Raw genomic sequence first — 23,222 nt, 5'->3', positions numbered from 1 at the left:
TTGTACCCTGGATTCTCATCACTAAGTAGTCATTTATTTGACACTTCTATTTAAGTATGCTCTTGCTTTCACCTGTGCCAGACATGTTTTACCATTTAGTACCTTGAACAAGCTGGCAATCATCTAACAATATGATTTTTTGCTACATAAAACAAATTATATCATCAACACACTTAAAATGTAGATTTTGATTAATTCCTTGATTCTGGGAAAAGGTCTTTAAATATTACCTAAATCCTAATTTTAAATACTTCAACATTCCTTTATTTGTGACAATTCTTTGAAATATTTAGCCAGCATTGGAATTCCAACCTAAAACCTTAGGAAAATATTTCTGTCCTGAAAAACAATTCAATATATTAGGCTGTGGAATATATTTGAGATTTTTTTTCTTTAAAATAAAAAAAAAATATTGAAACAAATTTTGGTTCTTTGGAACAGATTCTCACTGACCACTGAAGATCAAATTTAGATCTTCCCAATTTTCCTCCCTGTTCAGCCATTTAAGTATATAGTACCCCATAACTTTTCTTTTGCAAGGACACTGCATAAGTAATGCAGAAATTCCATTTTCCTAGGTTCAGATAGAGTGAAGTTTCTGTTCTCTGTTTTGTTATTCAGTGGATAAATAACAACATTATGCCACAATATTTTTTAAAGATTTTGACAAGTTTTATGAAGACAACATCATTTTTGTATGAACATACAGCCTCTTGTTTGGCTGAACTCTGTGTGTTATATTTTGCAGCTTGCTCCAGGATAACCCAGACAATGTTATGTTGGTCTATAAAACAAAGCGGAACACTTACGTAAAGAAACACATTTGTTAGCTTTAATATCAAGACTTTATCAGGCTGGCCCTCAAACAGTGAGCCTTCAAGGGTAGTGGTGACATTCTTTCTTCCATTAGCCATTTTTCTTGCAGGCTTGTTTCAGGAAAGAACAGTTCCTCAAAATAGAAGAATCGGGCTCTATTTTAACCTGATGCAGGAAATTTTTCCTTTGAAATGCTGTTTTTATTGAGCTGGTTTGTTCTTCATGCTCTGGTGGAGGGGGGGAAAACCTGGTTAGGACATTGTTGGTTTAGAAACAAGTTTTTCAAAGTCTCATTTTAACACTTCTGGTTTTGTATTCCTAAGATGGAGCCAGATCCCTCAGGGGTGTAAATAAGTACAAGAGCCCACTGGTTTTTCTTGTTTACACTGGTGGAGGATCTTGCCTGGTTCCCCTATAATTCTCCCCTACAATTTGTGCAGCCTGACATTTGAATGGAGCTGCAATTAGAAGGGTTGTTTTCGTTTAACTTTATTTAGCACCTTATCTCCCTGTAACATTCTTGTCCGGGTACCAGTATCAACCATGAACTCAACATAGCTCTTACTAGTGCTGTTCTATTTTGAGCTGGAAGAAAAACCCACCAGTCCAGATCAAAGAGCACCTTTCCCTTCACTCTGGGAATGGGAATTGTTAACTAATTGGTGCACCAAAGTCACGACAAATTGATTCACAGCACAATTATGGGAGGCGTAACTAACTCCACCACACAGGGGAGTTATCCAGGGCCTCAGAATGACCTGGTCTCGATGGCCAAACATATGCAACTTTCCACAGAAGCCAGAAGGATGCTGGTGAGGGACCCAGCTTGTAGAGGATGCAGTTCTGCAGGACTGTGTTTGCTGAGTTCTACTGTTTCCCCAGTTCTTCAGGTATACGCTCCCTTTGGTTAAAATAACACAAAGGACTGCGAGACCCGTTTTTTTGGGCTCATCGTTCTTGTTACTCATTTTAAAAAGAGCCTCCTCGAGAATTCAAACCCTGGCAGAGCTCTGCTGCTCCCAGGCGCTGAAATTCTGCAAAAAGGAGTGGAGCGGCAGGTGCAGAAGGCTTTGGAGGTCCTAAATCTGAAGCGAGGGGTTGTACCCCAGCATCTCAAGCCACCCACTGCCACAGCTCTGGGAAACACTGGAGTGGCAGAGAAGACAGGGAAGTCTGCTGGGCTGCTGGAAGGCTGTTCCCTGCCCTCTGCCCTGGCAGCTCCTCACACAGGTGAGAGGCCGCCTGCACGCAGCCATAGCGGTGACAGGCACCGGTGCTGCAGGCGAAGGTGGGCAGTGAGGACAGCGACGCTCGCAGCGCGGCCCGGGGATGCTCCGGCCGGGGCCGGGCAGGGGAGCGGCGGCCGCGGGCAGCGCCTCCCGCCGGGCGGCTCCGGGACTGCGCCGGGCCCGCCCCCGCCCCCCGCACCTTTCCCGGCCGGAGCCGCCCCGCGGGGGCCGGGCCAGCGGTGTCGGCGGCGGGACGGGGCTCCCGTGGCTGCCCGCAGCTCCCGGGGCACCGCCGCGCCGTCCCAGCCATGTCCTCCAGCTCCCCGCCGGGCGAGCCCAAGGGCCGCAGCCTGGGCCGGCTCTCGCTGCCCAGGAGAGGCAGCATGACGCCCGGCAAGAAGCTGGCGGCGCTGGAGCTGGCCGAGAGCGCCCCGAACGCCCACTACGCCCCGCTGGCGGCCGCGCAGGGCGGGCAGGCGCCCGCGGGATGCGGCCCCACGCCGGAGCGGGAGCGGGCGCCGCGCCTGCGGAGCGAGGTGCTGGTGGTGAGCGCCGACTGCCCGCGGCCCCCCGTCAGCCTGGACCCCCGCGTCTCCATCTACAGCCTCCGCAAGCCCCTGCTCAGCCGCAGCAGCGTCCAGGGCAGGGTCTACAACTTCTTGGAGCGGCCCACGGGATGGAAGTGCTTCGTGTACCACTTCACCGTGTGAGTAGCGCCCCGCTGCCGCCGGGCACCTGCTCCGCGCTCCCGTTACCGCCGCTGCAGCGCTGCCCGTGCCCTGAGCGAGCCCCCTCCCCTCCCCGGAGGCTCCCCGGGCACGGAGCCGCCCAGACCTACCCGGTGCTCCGCGCTTACACATCGGGCAGATACAGTCCTTTGGGCTGTGCGTGGTTTGGTGGTTTTTTTGTTGTGGTTTTTTTTTTTTTTTTTTTTTTTTCCTGCAGGTGTGAAGTAAAACAAAAGTCACCCTCCAGGGGAAAGTTTGCCTTTTTAGTTAAGAGAAATGCTGTATCTCAGTTCAGGAGCCCTTGGGTGTATTTATCAAATAGTGCAGGAACTGGTTTCAGGCAATTTTCTTCGGAAGGCTACCCAGGGAGCCTCGTTCATACTGATCGTAGAAATGAAGTAGGTAGCAGTGTCACCCGTTCTTTATTACTTTTTGATGCATGGCTCCTGATTTCAAGCAGTGACACCTGTGTGATGCCGATGCTCGCTGCATAGCAGCCGGTTCTAATTAAACAGGTGCTATTGAACAGGTGCTGTCAATTATCAGTGCTGCAGTCTTGTCAGAGGAGGATGAGAAACAGGTGATGCTCGTTTTCCTTACCTCTTTTATTGCTCCGGCTCTCCCTCCTTGTGCTATCCATTAGGATGGGGAGGAGGTGGTGGTCGGAGAGCGCTGTTGAGCCGCAGGTAGGTTGAAAGTTGCTTTTTCTGTAGTACTGTCTGTAGATTGCAGTGTCAAACCCAGCCAGCAGGTCTGTGCAGCACGAGCATCCCAACAAGTGTCTCTGTGAGGTATAAGCTTTTCCATCGAGGTGTTGCTGAAGGCTTGTGTGGCCCTTGGGCATTTGGCGTGTGATAAATGTAGGTGAGAAGGTCAGGTAGGAATGTGGCGTGTGTTTATTGTATTCACGCACAAACATATATATGTGTGTGTGTATATCCATTATACGTATACATGCTTATTCCAATAGCTAGAGTTAAAGATGTTTTGTGGTCAAAATCCTAAGACAAATCACACCAAAGTCAGTTTTTATGACTTTGTTACTGTATTCTGATTTTAAGTTCAATTTCTAAATAACTGTTATCTAAAGTTAGTGCAGGATTTTGTGCTTCTGTTCCACACTTGAGGATTCTGGAGTGTTTAGGTCAACAGGTTAAGTGGTACCAACTTTTTTTTAGTGCAGGGGAAACAGCTGTCATCTGAGTGTATGTAATTGGGAGATGACTGGATACAACTGCTGAGATAATTGTGGGCTCCATTCTCTTTGGCCTTATGATAATGCCATGAGATGAGAAAATGAGTAATGACTGTAATGATGAAGTGCCTAATAGCTGTCGTTGAACAATGTAAAACAGTTTTGGAAATTGGAGCTGCCCCCCCCCCCCCTTTTTTTTTTCTCCCCCTAACCAGGAGTTTTTGGTAGCTATCTTGTATGGTTTCTGACCTTCCAGGTGTCTCAAATTATGCTTGGATGGTGCAGCAAACTGTTTTCAATATCTTAATTAATCTTCTCTAAATTTTAACAGCAAGTCTAGGAAAACTCTTAAAAACAAAAACCAAGCTTATGTTCCTTTCACTATTTAAGGTTCTAGCTTGATTTTTAACTGATTTTTTTTTTTTTTGCAAGTATTTGCAGTGTGGATTAATCCTGTTTGCGCAAGAATTAAGATTCTGTAATTTGTGTAAGTCATTACGTGTTTCCCCCTCAACACACACCCAGGTGTAAGCATTAGCCCCAGCATTTCCCTTCTTTCCAGAACTCTTCTGATGCAATGACGAATGACAGCGGCAGTAAATATTCTCAAGCCTCTTACCGAGCATTGTTCAAATTCCTTAGGGCACTGAAGAGACAGAAGAGGGTACTGACACCCTTGTATGTTTCTCACAAGGCGATCTGCAAGTACCATTTAGGCAACCTAGCTCTGATTCCCACCAGCAGAGGGAATTGAGACTTTACTGTTCTCAGCCCAGCTTCCCAGCTTTTTTTTTTTTTTTTTTTTTTTTTTTTCCTTTTCTTGTAGTACATAAGCTTTTTGTGCCCATTAAATCATGGTGTAAGGTACTGGTCTTTGGTCCATACTTCTCCAGCTCTTTCTGAGCTCCCAAAGGAATGCTCTGGAGTACAATGCCTGCCGGCCAGGTGCTGAGTACTGGCAGATGAATTGTTGCTAAAATGAACTGCTGAGGCAGATTTGTCTGATTCAGAGAAGCTGCTGGGCATCAGTGTCTCCTCGGGAGGAGGCACAGGACCTGCTTTGTGCAGGCAGCTGGATACAAGGGATGAGGTGCAGAGCTGGAAAGGACTTGGAGTCATCAGGCACACACAGAGGTGTGCATGTGCTCCTTTCCCACTGGAGGAAGTACTCGATTGTTCTCTTGTCAGCATGCAAACAGTCATTCATAGAATGCTAAGCCTGGTTTTACCTTGGGGAGTGCAAGGACCCTGGTGTTAGTCTCTCCTGCCCAAACGAGTTTAAGGAACTGAACTCATTTTGCCTGTTGTCTTTTTGACTCCCCTTGCAGTCTGCCTGCTGCTCTGTTCCAGGGGCTTTCAGCTGCCTGGGAGGTCTCAGTGGCTGTCCTAAATGTTTAGAGGGGAAGGAGAGGAAACGGGAGTGGTGTTAAATCAGGGCATAAAGCCCTAAGCTGAGTAGAGAGCCCTGGCCAAGATCTAGCCCAGTGATGGGAGCAACAACCACTGGAGGCTTAATTTTCTGTTTTCTGCGTGGTGTGGAGTGTGTGGCTGTGGTCTTAATTATGTGCTGTAATTATTACAGTTAGAAACAACTCCTGGAATAGCCCCTGTAGCTTACTCCGGACCTGTATCTCTGGCTGCTTGTTAAAACACTGTTTATCAAGCGATAGGAGCTACATCTACTGATTGCCTGTCACACCCTTTTCCTGCTCAGGAATCTTAGTCAGTGCTATGTAGAATACTAATAGCTAAGAACTGATACTCAGGATTGATTTTCCTTGGTTTTGTGTTATATTGCTTAGAAAAGGGAAGTTGGACACCAAGCTTTAATCCACAGATTCTAGGTTGTTTTGTTTGTTTCATATTATTTTAATTGCTGCTTGTTCTAGTGAGTAAGGCCCTTGTGTACCCTTGACTTAAAGGATGGAATCTGGCTGTCTTGCACAGGTCAGGCCATGACCTGTTTTCTTCTGAATTATTTCTTTTATAAGGTGTCAGAAATACCTATTTTCCACTATGCAAAATGTGTATTATCTCTTGTTGATATTTTCAATCTCCAGGGCAATTTGACACCCCAGTCTCTGATTAAATTAACTTAATTCTAGACAGGTCTTTTCTAAGAATTTTTCTTATTTGCTTAAACCAAAGTGAGAATAGAGAATGAATTATTGTCCCTCACTTGTACTTGATTTTTGAAGGCTGAGGAAATGGTCTCTGTGGGGAGAAAGAATGGCTAATCGACCATTCATTGATTAACTCAAGAAACCTGCCTAAATTTACTTGTGGAGATGCTAGAACCTCTTAGTTCAGCTACTTGACTTGGTTTGATTTTGTAATAAATTTCATGTAAGTAGATTAAGCATACGGTGTGCATACACCTGATTTTACCAGGGCAAGTAAATTGTGCTTGGTGTCTGAGGATCTACCTGCATGGCTTCTGCAGACACGGTTGGTGGTTGCTTGGAGATTCAGACTTTGCAGGCTTTGCTTGCCCTGTGGCCTGGCTGTGTGGGTGGCAATGTCCAGCCAGGGCCACCAAATCTGCCTTGGCTGTCAGAGCAGGGGAATGACTGAGTGCCTCTGTTCTCAGTGACCTTCCAGGCTAGGGCATCTTATCACACTTATCATAGCAGTGCACCTTGAGAGGGCAGCTGTGAGAGGTGAAATGTTCTGTGGCCTGAACAAATCAAATTTTCAGCCTCTGAGAAGAGGTGGAAAAAGAAACTCTGCCCTCGTAGTGGCCTGCTGAAACTCTTGGGTACTGTCCCACAGTTGGAAATGACTGTCCAGAGTAAGTGAAGTTGTCAGATGTTAAAAATAATTATTTTAGGTTTAGGTGCTCAACAGAAGAGGTTCTTCTTACCCTCTTAATTTTAAAATAAGCGTCTTAAAATGTGCCTGAAGAAACTGAAGTTATGAACTGATTTATCTTGTTCTTGGTGTGGGAGATAATGACTTCTGGCAGTGTTGACTCCTTGTGTTCTTTGAAGTGTTGGCTGTAACCAGAGGGAGCAATTTGGAAACTGATGGACCGTTGGTTTGTTCCATTGTGGCACCTCTCCTTTGTTGCCATGCGAGATAATCTGTTTTATCTTTGCATGCCTGTACCTGGTTCAATTTACTTTGCCTTTGTATAAGTTTGGTTTAATCAGCAATGATTGTCATTGAGTTTGTTTGAATCCCAAGTTGTTTACATAAGCCTGGACTGGCCAGTGGCTGGGGTTTGGAAAACTGTGGAAACCGGCAGACTTAGCAGCATGGCTGCATATGTGTGCACACAGAGATAGGGAGTGAGGGTAGATAGAATATTCCAGTTTCCTGAATCAGGACTCACAGTATTCAGTTACTAAAGGCAATGCAGTGTTTACACCGTGCTCTTTAGCGTGAAGAAAAAGCATAACTCCAATTTACAATCCCATTTTTGCCATGTTTCCAGACTTGGTGCAAACAGACTTCCAAACCTACTGGTTCATACTTGTTGTGTAAAATGTTGAGGAGGAAAAAAGATCCATAAAACAATTAGTGTGTGCATGTGCTCACACATGACTTTTCTTTCAGACTGAAGAATGTTGCAAACTGAAATGCTGTGGTTTTGACATGAACATTTGTATGTTTAGAAATTTTTGTGGCTTGAAATCAGACTTCCAGATTATTAATTCTGTTTAAAACAAAAAAAGGAGACATAAATCCTCAGGGGTAAGCACAGCTTTTCCAAGTGGAAAGAAAGAAGTATGACTTGCTCAGGGTCATATTCCCCGCTGTCAATAGCAGGAAGACCCACTTTTAACTTTTTTTGTCTCATCATGATCGAGGTAGTTTAGTTGAGGCCAATTTGCAGCAGAGCAGACACCTTTGCAACCGAACTCTATCTATCTATCTATCTATCTATCTATCTGCTTGGTAAAGTGTTACCTGAGGGGAAAAGGCATTGGAAAGCTGACTTTAAGTGTTCCCAGAGAGGAGGGAAGACAATTTGCCTGCCCTATGTAAGAAGGTTGCTCATGTTTAGGAGTTGCTGCTGCAGAGGCACCCCTGTTTGCTGATCAGCCTGATGGTGAAGCTTGGGCTCTTGGCAGGTTTTTGGAGGCAGGTGAGAGTGGCTAAAGGGTTTTGTTGTTCCCTCTGTACTCTCTGCATGCTGCAGTGCAGCCCCTTAGCCACAATATTGTGTGGGGGGATAGAATGTAAGAAAATAAAGATAGTGCAGAAGGTAATCTCACACCTGAGGAGTTGCAGCTGTACTAATCACCAAAGATTAGGAACAGGCCTGCCCTTAACAGGCCACAGCTGTGCCCAATAAGAAGTAGAGTGCTACAAAAGAGTGGGGTAGCTGGTTAGGGAGAGAGTTGAAGTTTGTTGGCTGTGCTGTGAAGAAGGAGTCAGTGCTGTGAGGAGCCATACATGGGGAATCACTGAGAAGGTATGGAACCTTTGCAATAAGATGATGACAATCAACAATATTGCACTACAGTAGTGCTTCTTTGGGAGCATGTAATTGATGTACTATCTTTTGGGTTGGCCAGTACAGAGCTCCCTCCTCTTGTCCCGTTTCCCAATTTGTAACCTGTCAGAAGTTTCATTTTTGCTCGTGGCTGTCTGGTTGTCTTGTGGCTGAGACCAGCCCAAGTTTGTGCCATGAAGAGCTCAAGTCTCATTCTGGTTACAGATCAGAAGGGCTCCCCATTTCTCTATCCAAGTGGGACAGTAGACGTTCTTAGGCGTTCTAAGAAATGCAAATACAAATAACTGTGTAATTGACTAGAAAAAAAGCATGTTTACTTAGTAATTGACTGTCATCAGAAAGAAAAGCAGTAAGAGAAACCAAATCCTCCCAATGCCAATGCTTGTAGATAATGCCTGGAAGCCACTTTGATGAAATCGCCATCTTTGCATTATTTGTTGCATTCAGTGATTGCTGCATCATGAAAATTATTGTGGAAATGTATTGATTGTTGAAGGGGAAGGAAGGTGAAAATCTAGATAACTTCTAGTTAAAATGCCTTTTGAAGACACTTCTAGCAATAATTGGGAAAATCCAGTTTCTGTTCTGAAATGCACAGTGGGATATGGTTGGCTACTTGGAAAAAAATTCATTGGGTCAAGGAAGTTTTGTAGAGAGAAAAAAGACTTTGTAATTGTGTTAATGTTTAGGTTTTCTAAAAACAAATGGAAGCAGAAGAGTGTAAACTGGCAAAAATTAGTGCTCAGTAAAGACAGGTTGTGTGCAGTGGGGAAATAAAGAACTGTGAAATGCACAGATGTTATGAATTTTTTCATTTTAGGCAGGCTTTCCTAGGATAGGCCTTCTCTCTTTTCCCATCATCCTTCCAGTATGACATTTCAGTCCTTCTCTCATGTTAGCTTTTAAAGGTAGGAAAAGAATTATCCTACCTTTAAAAGTTGCACATGAATGATCTTAAAAAAACCAGTAAGTGCAGCATTCACGTTTCTGTGTCTCTGTCAAATGGTTGGTTGGGCAATTCTGGCACACTTGTTTGCCCTGGCTCCTCAAGTGCCAGGGAGAAAACATGCAAGGCTGTGTAGATAGGCCTCTTTCAAAACTTCCATTGCAGCTGAATCAGGGCTAGAGTTGAGATTCAATTGCAGAGAACTAATTAGGCTGAGCTCCAAATGCCTGAGTGCTGGATGTGTTACAAACAGCGGTGCCAGCATATGCTGCAGGGAGCTATGCGCCGGCACAGGGCTTAGCTGACTTCAAACTTGGCACTACCTCATTAATTTGGTCTCTTAATAGATTGTTTAATGTGTGTTAGTGGCTGAGCACAAAAGCTGTGAACACTTGCCCATTCAGTTCCAGATGGAAAATAGTGTCTTGTTGGGGGCAAGGTGTTTTTCCGCCTGCCAACGAGAGGGCCAGCATGTTTCAGATGCCTTGGAGAGCTGCCAGATGCAAATCAGCCTGGTGGGGAGGCTGAGTTACAGCAGGCTGCCGAGGCTGGGGAGGCTTTGGGTGGGGTACTCGGCCTCCCCTGCAGTCATGCTTCATCTGGCATAATGGCCTGGGAGACCCATTGTAGCACCAGGCATGGTAATGGCAGAGCGCAGGCATTTGCCAGGCTCTGCTGCAGGAGTAGTTGAGCTATGGAGTTCTTGCCTCCTACCAGGAAGATATGCATGTGAGAGTGTTTAATATCTCTGTTTATAATGGGTAGGAGCATTCAATGCTGTAGTAATCAAATCTAATATTAATTTTATTGTACATTTTTAGGTAGTTGGTTTTTGTTTGGGTTTTTTTGGTTTTTTTTTTTTTTTTTTTGGGTTGGTGGTTGTTGTTGTTTTTTTAAATAGAAAATGCGAAAGCTGCTATCAATCAAGAGTCTTTCTGGCCTCCAGGTTGTGCATATCTAGAGGACTATAGAGGTGCTTGGTGTCAGCTTTTCCTTTGTCTCACATGACCAGTTTTTGAGGATATATGGACTTTGTTCTTATTTTTATTTTTTTTGCTACTTTGTGGTTCAGCTTTTCCTCAATTTTTGAGGATATATAGACTTCCTTCTTTTTTTTTTCCTACTCTCTGGTACAGGATACTAAAATAACAGCCATTTTCTATGTTCAAGGAACTGTAAGAAGTTGCACACAGTGCAAAGCAGGGCCTGAGTAAGTGTGTAAGTGCACTGTAAGTAGTTTAAAATATAAAAAAAACCCCACCAAAACTCAATCAAAACCCCCAAAACAGCAACAAAATTCAATCAAAACCCCAAAAATATTGTCCCACCTTTCCTCAATGGAAGTCCCTTATTTAACAGCCACGTTTTATAACAGAGAATGTGACTGCTGGAAACATTACAATAAAACCTAGGCACAGGGGAAGCTAGTGTTTTACTAAAGCTTAGTACAACCACCATGACAAATGCCAGGCTTTTTTCTCTGAACTGCTTTAATGTCAGAACTTCCAGTTGTGTGAGATAATGAGCACACATTTGCTCAAAACTGACTGAATCCTTTTTGAGTTTAAGAAAAAAATGTCTGGTACTTTTCACAAGGAATACATCAAGCACCAAGTCTGCAGCCTTGGGATTTCATCATTTTAAAAGCAATAAATTCCCAAAAATAAGAAATTATACTGTAGGTTGTTCAGTGTTAAATATTTTTTTTTCTTGTTCTTCACAATCACTGTAATTCAATATTTTATGAAAAATGTCATTTAAAGTCAAAAATAAACCTGGGACAGGGCTTCTGGATCCTTTGAAGTTTCTTCTGCTTCTGCACATATTGATGTGAATCTTTGGATTTCATATTAAAGCTCTCACTAGAAACATACGTCTCACATGTTTTGCTAATGCCAGTGGACTTATGAGACCTCATTTGACAACACAGTTTTGTCACATTTGTAATAGAGAACTGATTTTTTTTACTCTCAACTCTAAAATCCCTGTGCAATCTGCTGAGGTTTCTTAAAAAGTAAATGCTTTGTATATAACTACACTAGTATTTACTTCAAATGAACAATATACTGTTTTTAGTGAACTGAGATCACAGAATAGTAGAAAATCTTTGTTTATGCTAAGAAATTGTGCTCTTGATAATAACCTATTATTTTTACTATTACCCCAGAAATAGAGCATACATTTTCTTTTACAATAATAGGAAATATAATGCCTTTGTTGGAGTAATGCTTGGTCTGATTCTTCAGAAGTTCTTATCATGTGTTTAACTTAACTGTGTGGACAGCTGTTTGCTTCCTAGTGGGAGCAATTTGTAGAGGTAAAAGGTAGGGACCAACTAGTGAAGACAAAAACTTGCATCTACTCATCTCCATAATTAGGGCAATTATAACTACTTGCAAGGCATTGTGCACCAGATGTGTAGAAATATTTTAATATTATTTTATTTATAGTAAGGCTGTTTCTTCTTTAACACTAAGCATCTTACAGTGCTAATTCTGTATGAACTTTGTCCAAGTGACTGCTGTCTCATGTCTGAGTAAATATGTCAAATCACACGCTATTTTAATGCAGGTTTTTACCATCTCACCAGTAGTTTTGTTGTAGATTCTGACAATTGGTGGTCTTCCCTCTGTCCCTGCTTATGTGTTTTAGACTGGGCAGGAACACAGCTTATCCCTCTGTTTAGAGCAGAGTGTGGTCACCCTTGCAGTAAGCTGCTCACTGTCAGACAGCTGGAACTGACACAAGGAGACTGGGCAGGCCTGGACGTGTAGAAATTCAGAAGTTGTTGGTTTCCTCTGCAAACTTGCAGTGAATTCCTGATACCTCAGGGATACTTTTAAATTGTTTCAATTTTTTACAGTGCTTTCTCATTGCAGTGCTAATATTGCACACTTTTAAATTATTTGGATAGTACAGAAAATCGGGTCATGGTTTGAGCACAGAATGTAAATCACCCAGCAGGTAATTTCCTTGGATTTTCTCCAAAGACACCAGGTGTAATAGCAGAGGCAAGGATTGCAGAGCTCTTGCTCATCCCTTGTACCACGAAGGCTGAGGTCCTTGTACTGAATGCATTTTCTTCCTGCAGAGTAAGGAATTGCTGTCCAAGAGTGTGTTTGTTCCTGTAGCAGCTATCCCCTTCCCCATGTCATCTGAAAATGAGCTGGGATTGGGTAGAATCATCTTCTTCACAGTGAGCTGCAGGGCAGCACAGCTGAAGGTGCCTCATCTCCTGCACGGATGTTAACAAGTAGAGCAAAGGAGAATGAATGCAGGAAATGGTTTCTGCTGCTAATCTCAATCTTACACCCTTCAAATGCCTGTGCCCAATTATTTGTGCAGGGCAGTGGAGATAGGGGAAGAGACAAGAGCAAAGATCCTCCATCTTGTGGCTTCTATAAGTAGAGAATGTCCTCTGCTGACCCTGTTAACAAGCAGTGGTGTTTGTATTCTGCGCAACGGCTTTATCTGATCTTTACAAACTTCAGCAAATAAGGTCCAATTTTCCCCCCCTAATATTCATCCTAAATAGATCTAGTAGAGGCTATTTGTTTTTCACCCCTGTCTTAGAAGACATTACAATGTGGTCAAACCTGACAATGAGTAAATAACTGAACATGTATTGCTTTATTGTAGTGTGAGTAAACTTCATGTGATTGTATGCTGTTATCTTGGCTGTGACCCAGAAAGTATTGATAACTGGTTATCTCAGCACTGCACACACAATAAACCTGCTCACTTGATGTTTTCTGTGTCAGTAGGTCATCCAGCACCCTTGCACTAAGCTGTCTGAGCATCCTGTTTCAACAGCATGTAAAGCATGCCAGGCACAGGCATCTGAGTGCTGCCCAGTCATACCAATTGTATGCCTTCATAGTTCTCTTCATTCCAGACAGCTCTCTGTAGATTTTATTTAATTTTGTGACATAGTCTTATTTGGGCAACTGCATAATTAAGCCACAGAAATGAGAGAAAAGCTACAGGAGAGAGGGAGAAAACAGACCTTTGAAATCCTGCAGGTTTTGCAGCACGTGGAAGGCAGCAGGTGCGCTGTGTTATTGCTGACCCTTCTTGAGTGTCTGATTGCTTACTGTGCTCTGGTTTTCAAGCACTGAGGTTATCTCTTGGTGACTTCTGTGGCATTCTTTTGTTGTGTGGCTTTAATTGGAAACGTTACACATCCGTCAAGTCTCAGGGTAAAGTGAAATAGAGAAATTGAACTGACTGTGAAAATGTGATTTAATATGAGAAGAGCCTAATGTATAGAAATTTTCAGCAGTTTATATCTGTAGGAGTAAAGGGCCACCTGCTTGTTCCTCTTACATGAAAGAGTGGAGATAACATTCAAGCACGTTTTGATACTAGCTGTTAACCTCTGCTGAGACTGTCTGCTTTTTCAAGGAAAGTTTTCTGTCAGGTGCCTTTCTCTTGAAAAAAACAATGCTTTTTTCAGGAAACCTGTATATGGTCTGTATTTGTTACTATATTATTAATATTATAGTAATAATTAAATAGTAAATATACAGCACTTAATATTGTACTATTATATTATTAAAATAATATATGCAAAATGCCATGGGATTCTTTTCTTGAGGAATTCTGCGGAAAGTGACTTGGTAAGTAATCAGACTGTTTCTAAGTACTTTGAGGAAATCAGTCTGTCTGTTTATACAACGTGTGCCAGCAGTCAGTGTGAGCTGTGGTCAAAACGCACAGCCATGTGTTTCATCTTCAGTTTCCTCCTCCTCCCTGTTACAAATGCAATCTGATGATGCTCCTGTCCGATTGCTAAAGTGATGTGCTGTGTTTTCTTTGGAATTGCAGTCTCTCTGCATCTCCCTAAAACACCACATCTGTCAGTTTGAAGCAGACTTTGTTGTCACTGGTTTTTTCATATGGTGCCTCTTTTTACCTGCTTTCCAGTCTCCCTGTGTCTCAGACTTTCTGGTCTGTAGAAGAGATTTTGTGTTCTGTTGAATTTTAGTGGCTGTGAAATACCATGGGAAACTTGTGCAAGTTTTGGACAGGAACTGAGGGCAGAAATTAACTCAATTGGAGCAAAGCCTCCTATAGGCAGCTATTGATTAACCAGAATAAAATTTGGCTTCACCACTGAGATTAGCACCTACCTTGGTAAAATAAAACTGGTATTCTAGAGCATGTCTTTTAAAAGATTTATAAGTTGAACTCAGCTTTGAATAAGTGGTTTCCTACATAGTTAGGATATGGTGTGGTATTGAAAGTAGTTTCTTCACTTTTCCGTATCTTGTGATAAATGTAAGGAAGAATTGAAATGGTTTTTTACCATTTCATTTTTACCAGGATGTTTTGTAGGAACAACACTGCCATTGCAATGCAAGGAAGATAAATGGTCATGGGAAAGCCAGGCAATGTGTGCTTTCTTTTCCAAAGTGTAAAGTGACTGCTTTATAATAATGAGCTGAAATAAGTTTGAATTCATGGATGAAATGGAGGAAAATAGCCTAGACAGTCAGGAAGAAGGACCACCTGTAAATTTACTTCTTCCTCACAACTCCTTCAGATCAGTGTTTCTGGCTGCCTTGTATCATTTTATACAGATGAGTGGACTAGATGAGCTCCATCAACATCCCAGGGACCTGAATGAAACCATGAGATTTACTGGCTGTAACCTCCTGTGCACTTCATATCTCTACCAAATTTGATACTAATCCAGATAGTTTTAAGGATGCATTTCTGCTGCTAGATGTGGATTACAGCTGAGCTGTGCCTGCTAGATCAGCCTGGATAAAGCTGTGCTGAGCATGGAGGTAGAGGGAATGCATGTGCAAACCCTGCACTTGCCCCAGCTGGTGGTTCTGAGCTGGTTCTGGCCCAAAAGCTTGGCAGCTGCAGCAGTGCAGGGTTGTGCCTGTGCTGGCAGAGGGCTCCTTAGCACAAGTGAGCACCGACAGTCCTGGCTGGCGTTGGGACCAGAGCCTGGCACAGGCTGTGACTGCACCTCACTGGGGAGAGAGACACTGCTGTGTGCTATAGCATGACCTTCTAGAGCAGGCATCCTCATGCCTCGTGCATCCTTGCATCATCTAGTGCTCTGGGAACGTTTCTGGCCTCTAGGATGAAGCGACCATACACGCAGGTAGCCAGTCTGTGCTGCTGAGTTTGCCCCTGGCACTGCTGTGGTGCCTCAGAGCGCTTTGCTTTCAGCACCCCGGATGTGTGTGAGTGCAGTGGCATCAGGGACTGGCTGACAGCTCTATCATAAATAAGGTTTTTAGCCTTCTTACCCCCTGAGTCACAAGTTCAGTAGAAGTTGGAGGCTGTTTGTTCTAGATGTGGTAAATAACACAATCTGACTGCTCTCTCCTCTGGCACCGTGTCTGAAGCTGTTATCAGCATTGCTGTGGCATGTTTGATTTAGGGGCAAATTGGCACCTCTCTGACAAGTGCTGGAATGTCCCAGTCTGTCCTTGGGGTGTTGTTGGCATCTTTCACACCACCAAACCCCCATCAGCAGTGTGATCGTGGGCAAACACCAGCCAAGTGCACAAAAGCGCTTATCGCCTGCTCGGCTGCGCATTCATAAAAAGCAAAGCCATAGAAATCTCCAGTGGCTGGCAATTCCAGAGCTTTCTGTTAGACTTGAAAAGGAGTCCTGAAGAACACAGGCTTCTTATCAATTTTAATTGCTGGGCAGTGGAGGGCTGCCGTTTGTTTAATGTCATTTGGTGTTTGCAACTCTGACACTGTGTTGGAGAGATGTTTCTGGCCAGCAGCATTCTGCTGAATGCAAAATTGAATTCAGCAGAAATCCTTTGGGTTTGGGAAGAACTCAGGTTGAACAATTGAATCTAACAAGTAAAGAAATGCGAAATTTGATGTTGAGAACTGACTGACTGGAGGTGCATTGGACGATGTGAACATGTTAAATTTTAGAAAGTTGAGGTTTAAAAGTATAGATGCTATATTGTAATTGCTTTTCATTGCTGTTGAAACAAAGTTCTGTGTTCCCTAATCCTTTTAGATTGCCTTTTAAAATGTTGCAGTTGTGCTTCTGCATTTGCACTGAAAATAAAAAAAAAACTTCAGGGTTAATGTTCTCTGAATGGCCCTGTATTCCTGGCACATGCTATTAGCCAAAATTCATGCCACCTTTAGGGAACTGGGCCAGACACAAAATCGCTCTGAACAGTTGCATCAACATTTGTATATGGCTTTGCCTGTGAGATTTTGGTTTTGAAGTCAGTTTGCTGGATTTGAGCTGTTGTCAGATTCTGTGAGGGCCTACACCTGGATCAATAGAAACTGGTATATGTGCAGGGTTCAAGCATTTTAAATACAATTTAAAGTGCATCTGAACCACTTTTAAACCAAAGAGCAGTAATAAAACTACTTGAAAATTACTCTGAAACTACAACTTAATACAAGAAGCTGATATGAGAAATATGTGTATTCTATAGCAGCTGACAGGGAGCAGATTGACAGCAGTTAGCTAATCAGGAGTATCTGCAATGGAAACTGCTTCTCTGACCTCAGGTCTGTCTACTCCTTAAGTAGCAGCTGTATCCCATCTGTCTCTCTGCTTTTCACACATGGCTATGGAAGATGTGTTGGACTGTCCCTAGCTGACTTGGAATGAGACCTGAATTCACTTGCTCTCTGTAGCAGCTTTGAAAGCCTTTAGATGAAACTTGACCAGAAATAACCAGTTCTAGGGGTGTGACTGTGGCTGTTTGCATTTAATGCTTCATCCTTTTCTTGAGATGGTGAAGGAAGCCCTTTGTTTTGATGGGTAATTTGTTGGCAGCTGTCTGCTCCCAAAGAAGTTGGGCAAGGGGAACAAAAATAGTATGCAGAACGGTCCTGTTGACTGATAATAAGGACTTTATATATAAAATCCTTATTTTGGTGCCCCCTGAAGAGAATAAATACCATTGTCTCTCCTCCAAACTCTTACACTTCTGGTTGGTGAAGTAGCAAAGAAATGACAATATCTTAATTTTTCTTATTGTTGTGTATGTATCTGTCTTCATTTGAAATTCTTATTTTTCCTTCAGCATTTTTCTGGGTTTTTTTGTTTGTTTGGTTTTAGTTTTTGGGTTTTTTTTTTAGTGTGTGTATGTTTCTGAACTCCTCTGGACTCTTGGGAGAGCAGTTGTGTATCAGATTAGGAAAAGCAGTAATGAGAAGCTAGAGTAGTTGTTTACTTTCTGTGTTGAAGTCTGTCCACACTTGAAGTGGAAGGAAACTGCTTTTCCTTATTGCCAGTTGCCAGGATTTGTGTTGGTTTTGTTTTTATCTTTTTTTTTTTTTTCTTTTTCCTCCTGCATGAGGAATTTCATAGCTGAAACTGCTTTGGCTTATGAAATGCTGAGCTATTGATGTGTCTGTGGTTAATTTATGGAGAGGGACACTCCTGCTGCAATAATGCATAGCCAAGCTATTACTGGCTGGCTACTTTTGTGTGATGAAACAGAAGCAGGAGCTGGAATCAGTCTGTTTTCAAGTTAACACCAGTTCAAGTCTTTGAATTCAGAGTATCCTGGCAGTGTTACTGTGCTGCTGTCTTTGGCTTTGATGGATGGAAGGTGTGGATTTTTTCACTTCTCACCTTTATTTATCTTGATGTTTCCTCATATTTGTTAGCTTTTTATTTTTCTCATGGAATAGGAAATGTTTACCTTTCAAGAAAAAAGTCTTTCTAAGCATTCACAGCTCCAGCCTGGGAGTGGATTTGCAGTTTTGTGTGCAGCAAGCAGTTCCTGTTACTCATGAAACAGGAGTGGCCTTTTAATAAAGGCGCCAGATCTCTGCTATGCAATTACCATAAAATAACCAGTGGAGCAATTCTGTATTGTGAGCAGCTTGACAACCAAATGCTTTTTGAATTGCTTGTAAGCTCTGGTGAGGAAATAAATCCTGAAGAGCAAACTTTAATGCCTCATGCATGCCCTGTTTCTAGATTGGAAAATCTCTCCTTCACCCAGTGTGTAATACAAACACATCTACATACTCAGCCTTGTTAGCCAGGAGACTTGTTGGGAGTTATAAGAAATATGAACTCTGCAGAAGGTATGGTGCACATAGCTATGATTCCCTATTTTGAATAATTGGGTGGACATTGGCACCTATTGAAAGGCACCAGCTCTTTCAGGCCTGCAGTGATAGTGATGTTCTGTAATCTGCTTTGAGCACAGCTGGCCTTTTAAACAGTTTTACTGTCAGATTGCCTTTTTGTGTGTGTGTGCAGTGCTTAAGCAAAAAAACCCACATGCTACATGGTGGAGGTTGCTAGGTACTAGGGCAATGCAAACAATAAATAATAGGGCTGGAGTCTTCTGATGAAGTGTAACATAAGACAGACTCCACAGTAATTCCTCTGTTTTTGCTAGCCTCAAGCAGAACTATCTCTAAGGCTGGGACACATCCTTTTAAAATAGAGTGCAGTGCATGGAATGAAAGGTGTCATAAGCAACTAAAAGACATCAGTGGTGGATGGTCATGAAGGGGACCTTGTTTGGAGCCAGCCCAGTGAGTTGCAGCCCATGTTCTGGAGAATGTGGAGCCCTGCAGCTCAGCCATCAGGATGGGGCTTCTGAGAAACTCAGTTTCTGAGCTCTTCTGGGGAGTTATGTGAGACAATCTCTCTTGCTTTCCAAGATTTTTTTTTTTCTTTCTATGTTAATTTGTATTTTGGTTTTAATTCTTTGGAGGTGGAAGTCTTGCTGATTTCAGTGTAATACAATATTTGAAATGCTGAGTATTTAAAAAAAGTAATAAAAACTTGCTGTATAAGTGTTCATTCACAGAGTACTCAAGCATACTTGGTTCTCTGATGAGATGCACTCTTGTTTGTTTTTCATCATCTTGACCTGTGAGTCAAGGGCCTGCCAAGTGCACGTTTGCTCTGATTGTTAGAAAAAACAGGAGATGGAAAGCTGAGGAGGAATACAGAGTGAAGAAGGGGCAGAGGTTTGTGTAGTACCAGCTGAAGCAGTGAAGTTAAACAGATAAGTTATCAGTGTGGTGCTGAAATTAACCCAACCGGTAGGTTATTAATAAAGAGCACTCCAAGCTCTCAAAACATTGTTGGCAGGATAACTGCAGTAAAATACTGGGAAGCACTTGTTTGTGGTTTTTCCTTTACCAGCCCTGTACGGGTTTCCACAGCACAGAAAGTCTCCAGTGTGTGACTGGAGGCTGAGGCAGGGGTGTAAAAGCTTGGAAAGCCTCCTCAGTGTTTGCTGAATGGGGCTACCACACCTAAAGAGTGCTGCCTGCATTCTTTTTTATAATCCTCTGGCTCCTGAGCCATTTAAAAGCTGTGATTTCAGGCATGTAAAGAAGGCTTTTATGAATCTATTACTATGTGGTTTTCTGTCAGCTGGCAGGAACAATCTCTCTTGTAAGTCTAAAGTTTCAGTAAATGAGAGGCTCCAAAAATCAAACTGTCGTCTAGAAAAATATTCTGCCAAGGTTGACCTTAAAGAAGCCCAGAACCCACAATTAATTTTTACATGTACATTCTCTCACATCTCTTTAAAACACCCCTGCCCCTATATTAGAGTGACTATTCATTTATTTGCTGGTGACTGGGCAGTGTGTGTGTCCTGTGTGCTCAGAATGGCACATGACTAACTTGTTGCTGGCTGGCAGAGGGTTTTCTCAGCTCAACTTGAATTCAGTGCTGTAGATTTCTGTGCTAGCTGGCAGATAGATTTGCATATGCATGAAATTGCAGTGAAGCTCTTAATTAGGTTGAGCATCACCTCCCATTACACAAAGCCTCCTAAGCTTAAGTTTGCTCTCTGCATCACTACTCCTTAGTGCTTACTTACTCCTCCTGTCTGCAAACAGTGGTTGAGTCCCTGTGTGAACCTATTCTTTGCTTTTTTTTTTGAGAGAAAGTGCTGAGAAACAGAGGAAGGCAATATGTTTCCTTTTGGGTCAAAATAAAAAACTGGTTTGGAGCCCAATATGTATATGAAGTACTGTTAAATCAGGGATATTGTCCAAATTTTTTTACTTGAGAGTCCATCAGCTGAGGCAAAGGTCAGATCCTTTGTGGTGCCTGACACAAAGAGTGGCCAGGGGTTTGCTTTTTGGTGTGTTTTTGGGTCAGCAAAGCTCAGGTGGTGAACTTAAAGTAGTAGTTGTACTTTTCTGTCTAGAATATAAATTATACATTGTGTGTACTGGACAGATTTTCTAAATGGATGTTACGAACTGTGGGTGGCATTTTCATTGCTGCTTAGACAATGCAGTTCTGCTGGCAGTCAGAGATATCTGTGCACTTAGGAGTTGGGGAAAAAAGCCCCATCCTGAACAACTTAAAGCCAAAATACTAAAGAGTTAAAAAAAAGAAGCATGAAACAAGGTAAACCCCTAAAATCCTCACCTGAGTATTCACTGCTCAGCATTGAAGATAGTACAGGAAAGTAATTAAATGTTTTAATTAGTAATGGCTTCTCTAGTGCATATACTAAATATCTAGAAGGTTCTGATTTTGCCACATACTGATTTTTCTTGCCAAGTTGCACTGAAATAATGTTGTTGCCTTAAATCCTGACAGTTAAAACATTAAAAGTTACCTGTCATTGCATAATCTTCAGGTATAATTTATTTTTCCCATTTGTTTGGGGCGATGGGAAACAATTATGCTTGAATCTAGTTTCAAAGTGTACAGTTGCTGAGGTGAAAAAGTTGGAGGGAAGAAAAAAACCCCTTATATTAAAATAACCTAGCCTGGGTGGCTATAGTTTGGTATTCTTCAGGTATTTAGAACCAGAACACCTTATTGTGGCTCTTGTAAGGACAGTCTTGCTGATGGCAAAAATTGTCTCAAGATGTTGTTTTTTTAAAAAGCTATTTTTCTAGAATAACATAAAACCATAGCCAGAAAAACTAAATTGTATTTTGCCTACCTTTTAAAATCTATGTTCAGCATCCATTTTTCTTTTAGGAGAGGGTACATTGGGAGAGAAAAGGAAAAGCAAATAGAAATTCGGGCAGCCTTTGTCTTGTGATGAGTCTTCCTAGAACAATTTGTTCAGTTTAAGCAATGGGGAAGTGAAATCATCCTTGGGTAGGTCATACATACTTGTGTTCATCTCTTTGAAGAGCTTTGGGTATGCATTTCAGATCACAAACAAAAATCATAAACCAACAAAACCCAATCCTCAAGAAAGAAAAAAAAATTAGACCTTTTCTAGTTTTTTGGTTTTTGTAATATATTTGGAACGTTTTTGAGGGGAGGTCACAGATAGTAAATTCTTCTTGAGACGAGTGGGATGTTAAATGTTTTCTTCCCAAGGCTACCTTAGTGTTCAAGTCCTTTGTTGTGTATTTTGCTATGTAATGCCTAGAAGAGGACCTGATGACACAGAGAAATCCCACCAATACCTAGCAAATAGCATGGTCCTGCTTTGCAATTCCCGATCTCCTTTTATTTGCAGTTGTTTCTTTTCTTAGGCTCCTGAGCACCTCAAAGGAGAGCATATCTTTATCATAATAATTTATCATAAAATTTAGAAGTGTATTTTCAAATGACAGCAATAATAAGATGGTGTTTTGGGAGAGCAGCTAAATGAGAAATGGGTAAACTGTCCTGCAAAGATGCTCTGGTTTGCTGTGCTTTTCTCTGCTTGGTTTTGCACACCTGTTGCTCAGAATAACCTGCTGCTAACACCTTTTGTTTAACAAGTGTTAGGCAGAAATGACAGCCAAGAGTAGCCTTCATTATGCATCTGTCGTTGTGTTAAACACAATATTTGAGGAATGAGTGAAGAATACAAATAACAGTTCACACACTGACAATAATTTCAGATGTCTTTTTTTCTGCTTTTTGCTGTGGTGGCTTCTAGGAACACTGATTGTTTGCACCCCTGGAGCACTTAAAAAAGCCCACCCAAAAGCAAAGCAAAACTACCAAAAAGAAACAAAAAAATAGAGGCAAAAGGTGTCTAAGAACACTTAGAGCTAGCTGCCATTTCTGGCAAGGCAGCCTGCATTAATGAGCTTGGCACTCATCGTTTTATGGGTGTATTTTATTGTTTCTACATGTGCATTTGATTACCCACAAGACCTCTAGCTTCCTGCCCCCTCAAGGTGGAAAGCCACAACAGTTATAACCATCAGTGTAATCGGACATGCGAACAGTGACCTTGAATGTGCTGGGCCTGCTTCCTTGCTTAATTCGGGAGCCGCTGGTAAAAAGCCATTCAAATAAAACTCGAGCTTGAAAGCGTTGTGGGGGAAACAATGTTACGAGCTGCACTTTGCTTATTTACAGCTAATGAGTTAATGCTGTGACGGAGGAACAAAGGCTGTGTGCGTCAGGAGCTCCCGAGCTGTGTATTCAGACCCAGCGAGGAAGAAGCTCTGTGTGTGAGCAGCAGCACGTGTAGGGAGATGGGACGGGCTGTTCTGGGGTGTGCTCATCGCACTGGGCTGTGATGGAGCTGGCAGCACACCTGGGAGCAGAGGATGCGTGCCATTCTGCAAAATGGACATGCCCCTGTCAGCTTGGAGGAGGGTTCGTGTATCCTTTGCATCTGCAAAGCTCAGAGCGCTGCACAGCTGTGCAGTGGTCCATGGTTGCTGTCTTGGCCAGTTTGAGACCACGGTGGATCTGTGTGTACCTGAGCCCGTTCTTTGAGCCCCTCTGCGCACAGTGTGTGTGCATCTGATGAATTGTGTGGGAGGGGAACTCACTTTGAGCCGATGAGTTCTTTGACCTACAGTCAAAAGTGCAGTGAGGAGTGCTTGAGAGACCAAATAAGCAGCAGCGCATCAAAGAGGCAAAACTAGATTAATTACTATTCATTGCCCAAAAGTTGCATTAATTCTCCAGATATGCTGGATA

The 23,222-nt window shown here is 42.6% G+C and overlaps 1 protein-coding gene across 1 annotated transcript in view; it reads left to right on the top strand.

The window, feature by feature from the left end:
• The first annotated feature begins 2,353 nt into the window (after window positions 1–2,353).
• Window positions 2,354–23,222, top strand: part of KCNQ1 (potassium voltage-gated channel subfamily Q member 1) — a 330,334-nt gene continuing 309,465 nt past the window's right edge. Inside the window, exon 1 of the mRNA XM_059474699.1 lies at window positions 2,354–2,751. Within this exon, the coding sequence (XP_059330682.1) occupies window positions 2,354–2,751 (398 nt within the window). The remainder of the gene's footprint in view (window positions 2,752–23,222) is intronic.

Source organism: Ammospiza nelsoni, chromosome 6 (assembly GCF_027579445.1).
Source record: "Ammospiza nelsoni isolate bAmmNel1 chromosome 6, bAmmNel1.pri, whole genome shotgun sequence".
NCBI classification, from domain to species: Eukaryota; Metazoa; Chordata; class Aves; order Passeriformes; family Passerellidae; genus Ammospiza; species Ammospiza nelsoni.
The sequence above is the reverse complement of the archived record's forward strand: the minus strand, read 5'-3'. Positions and strand labels throughout refer to the sequence as shown.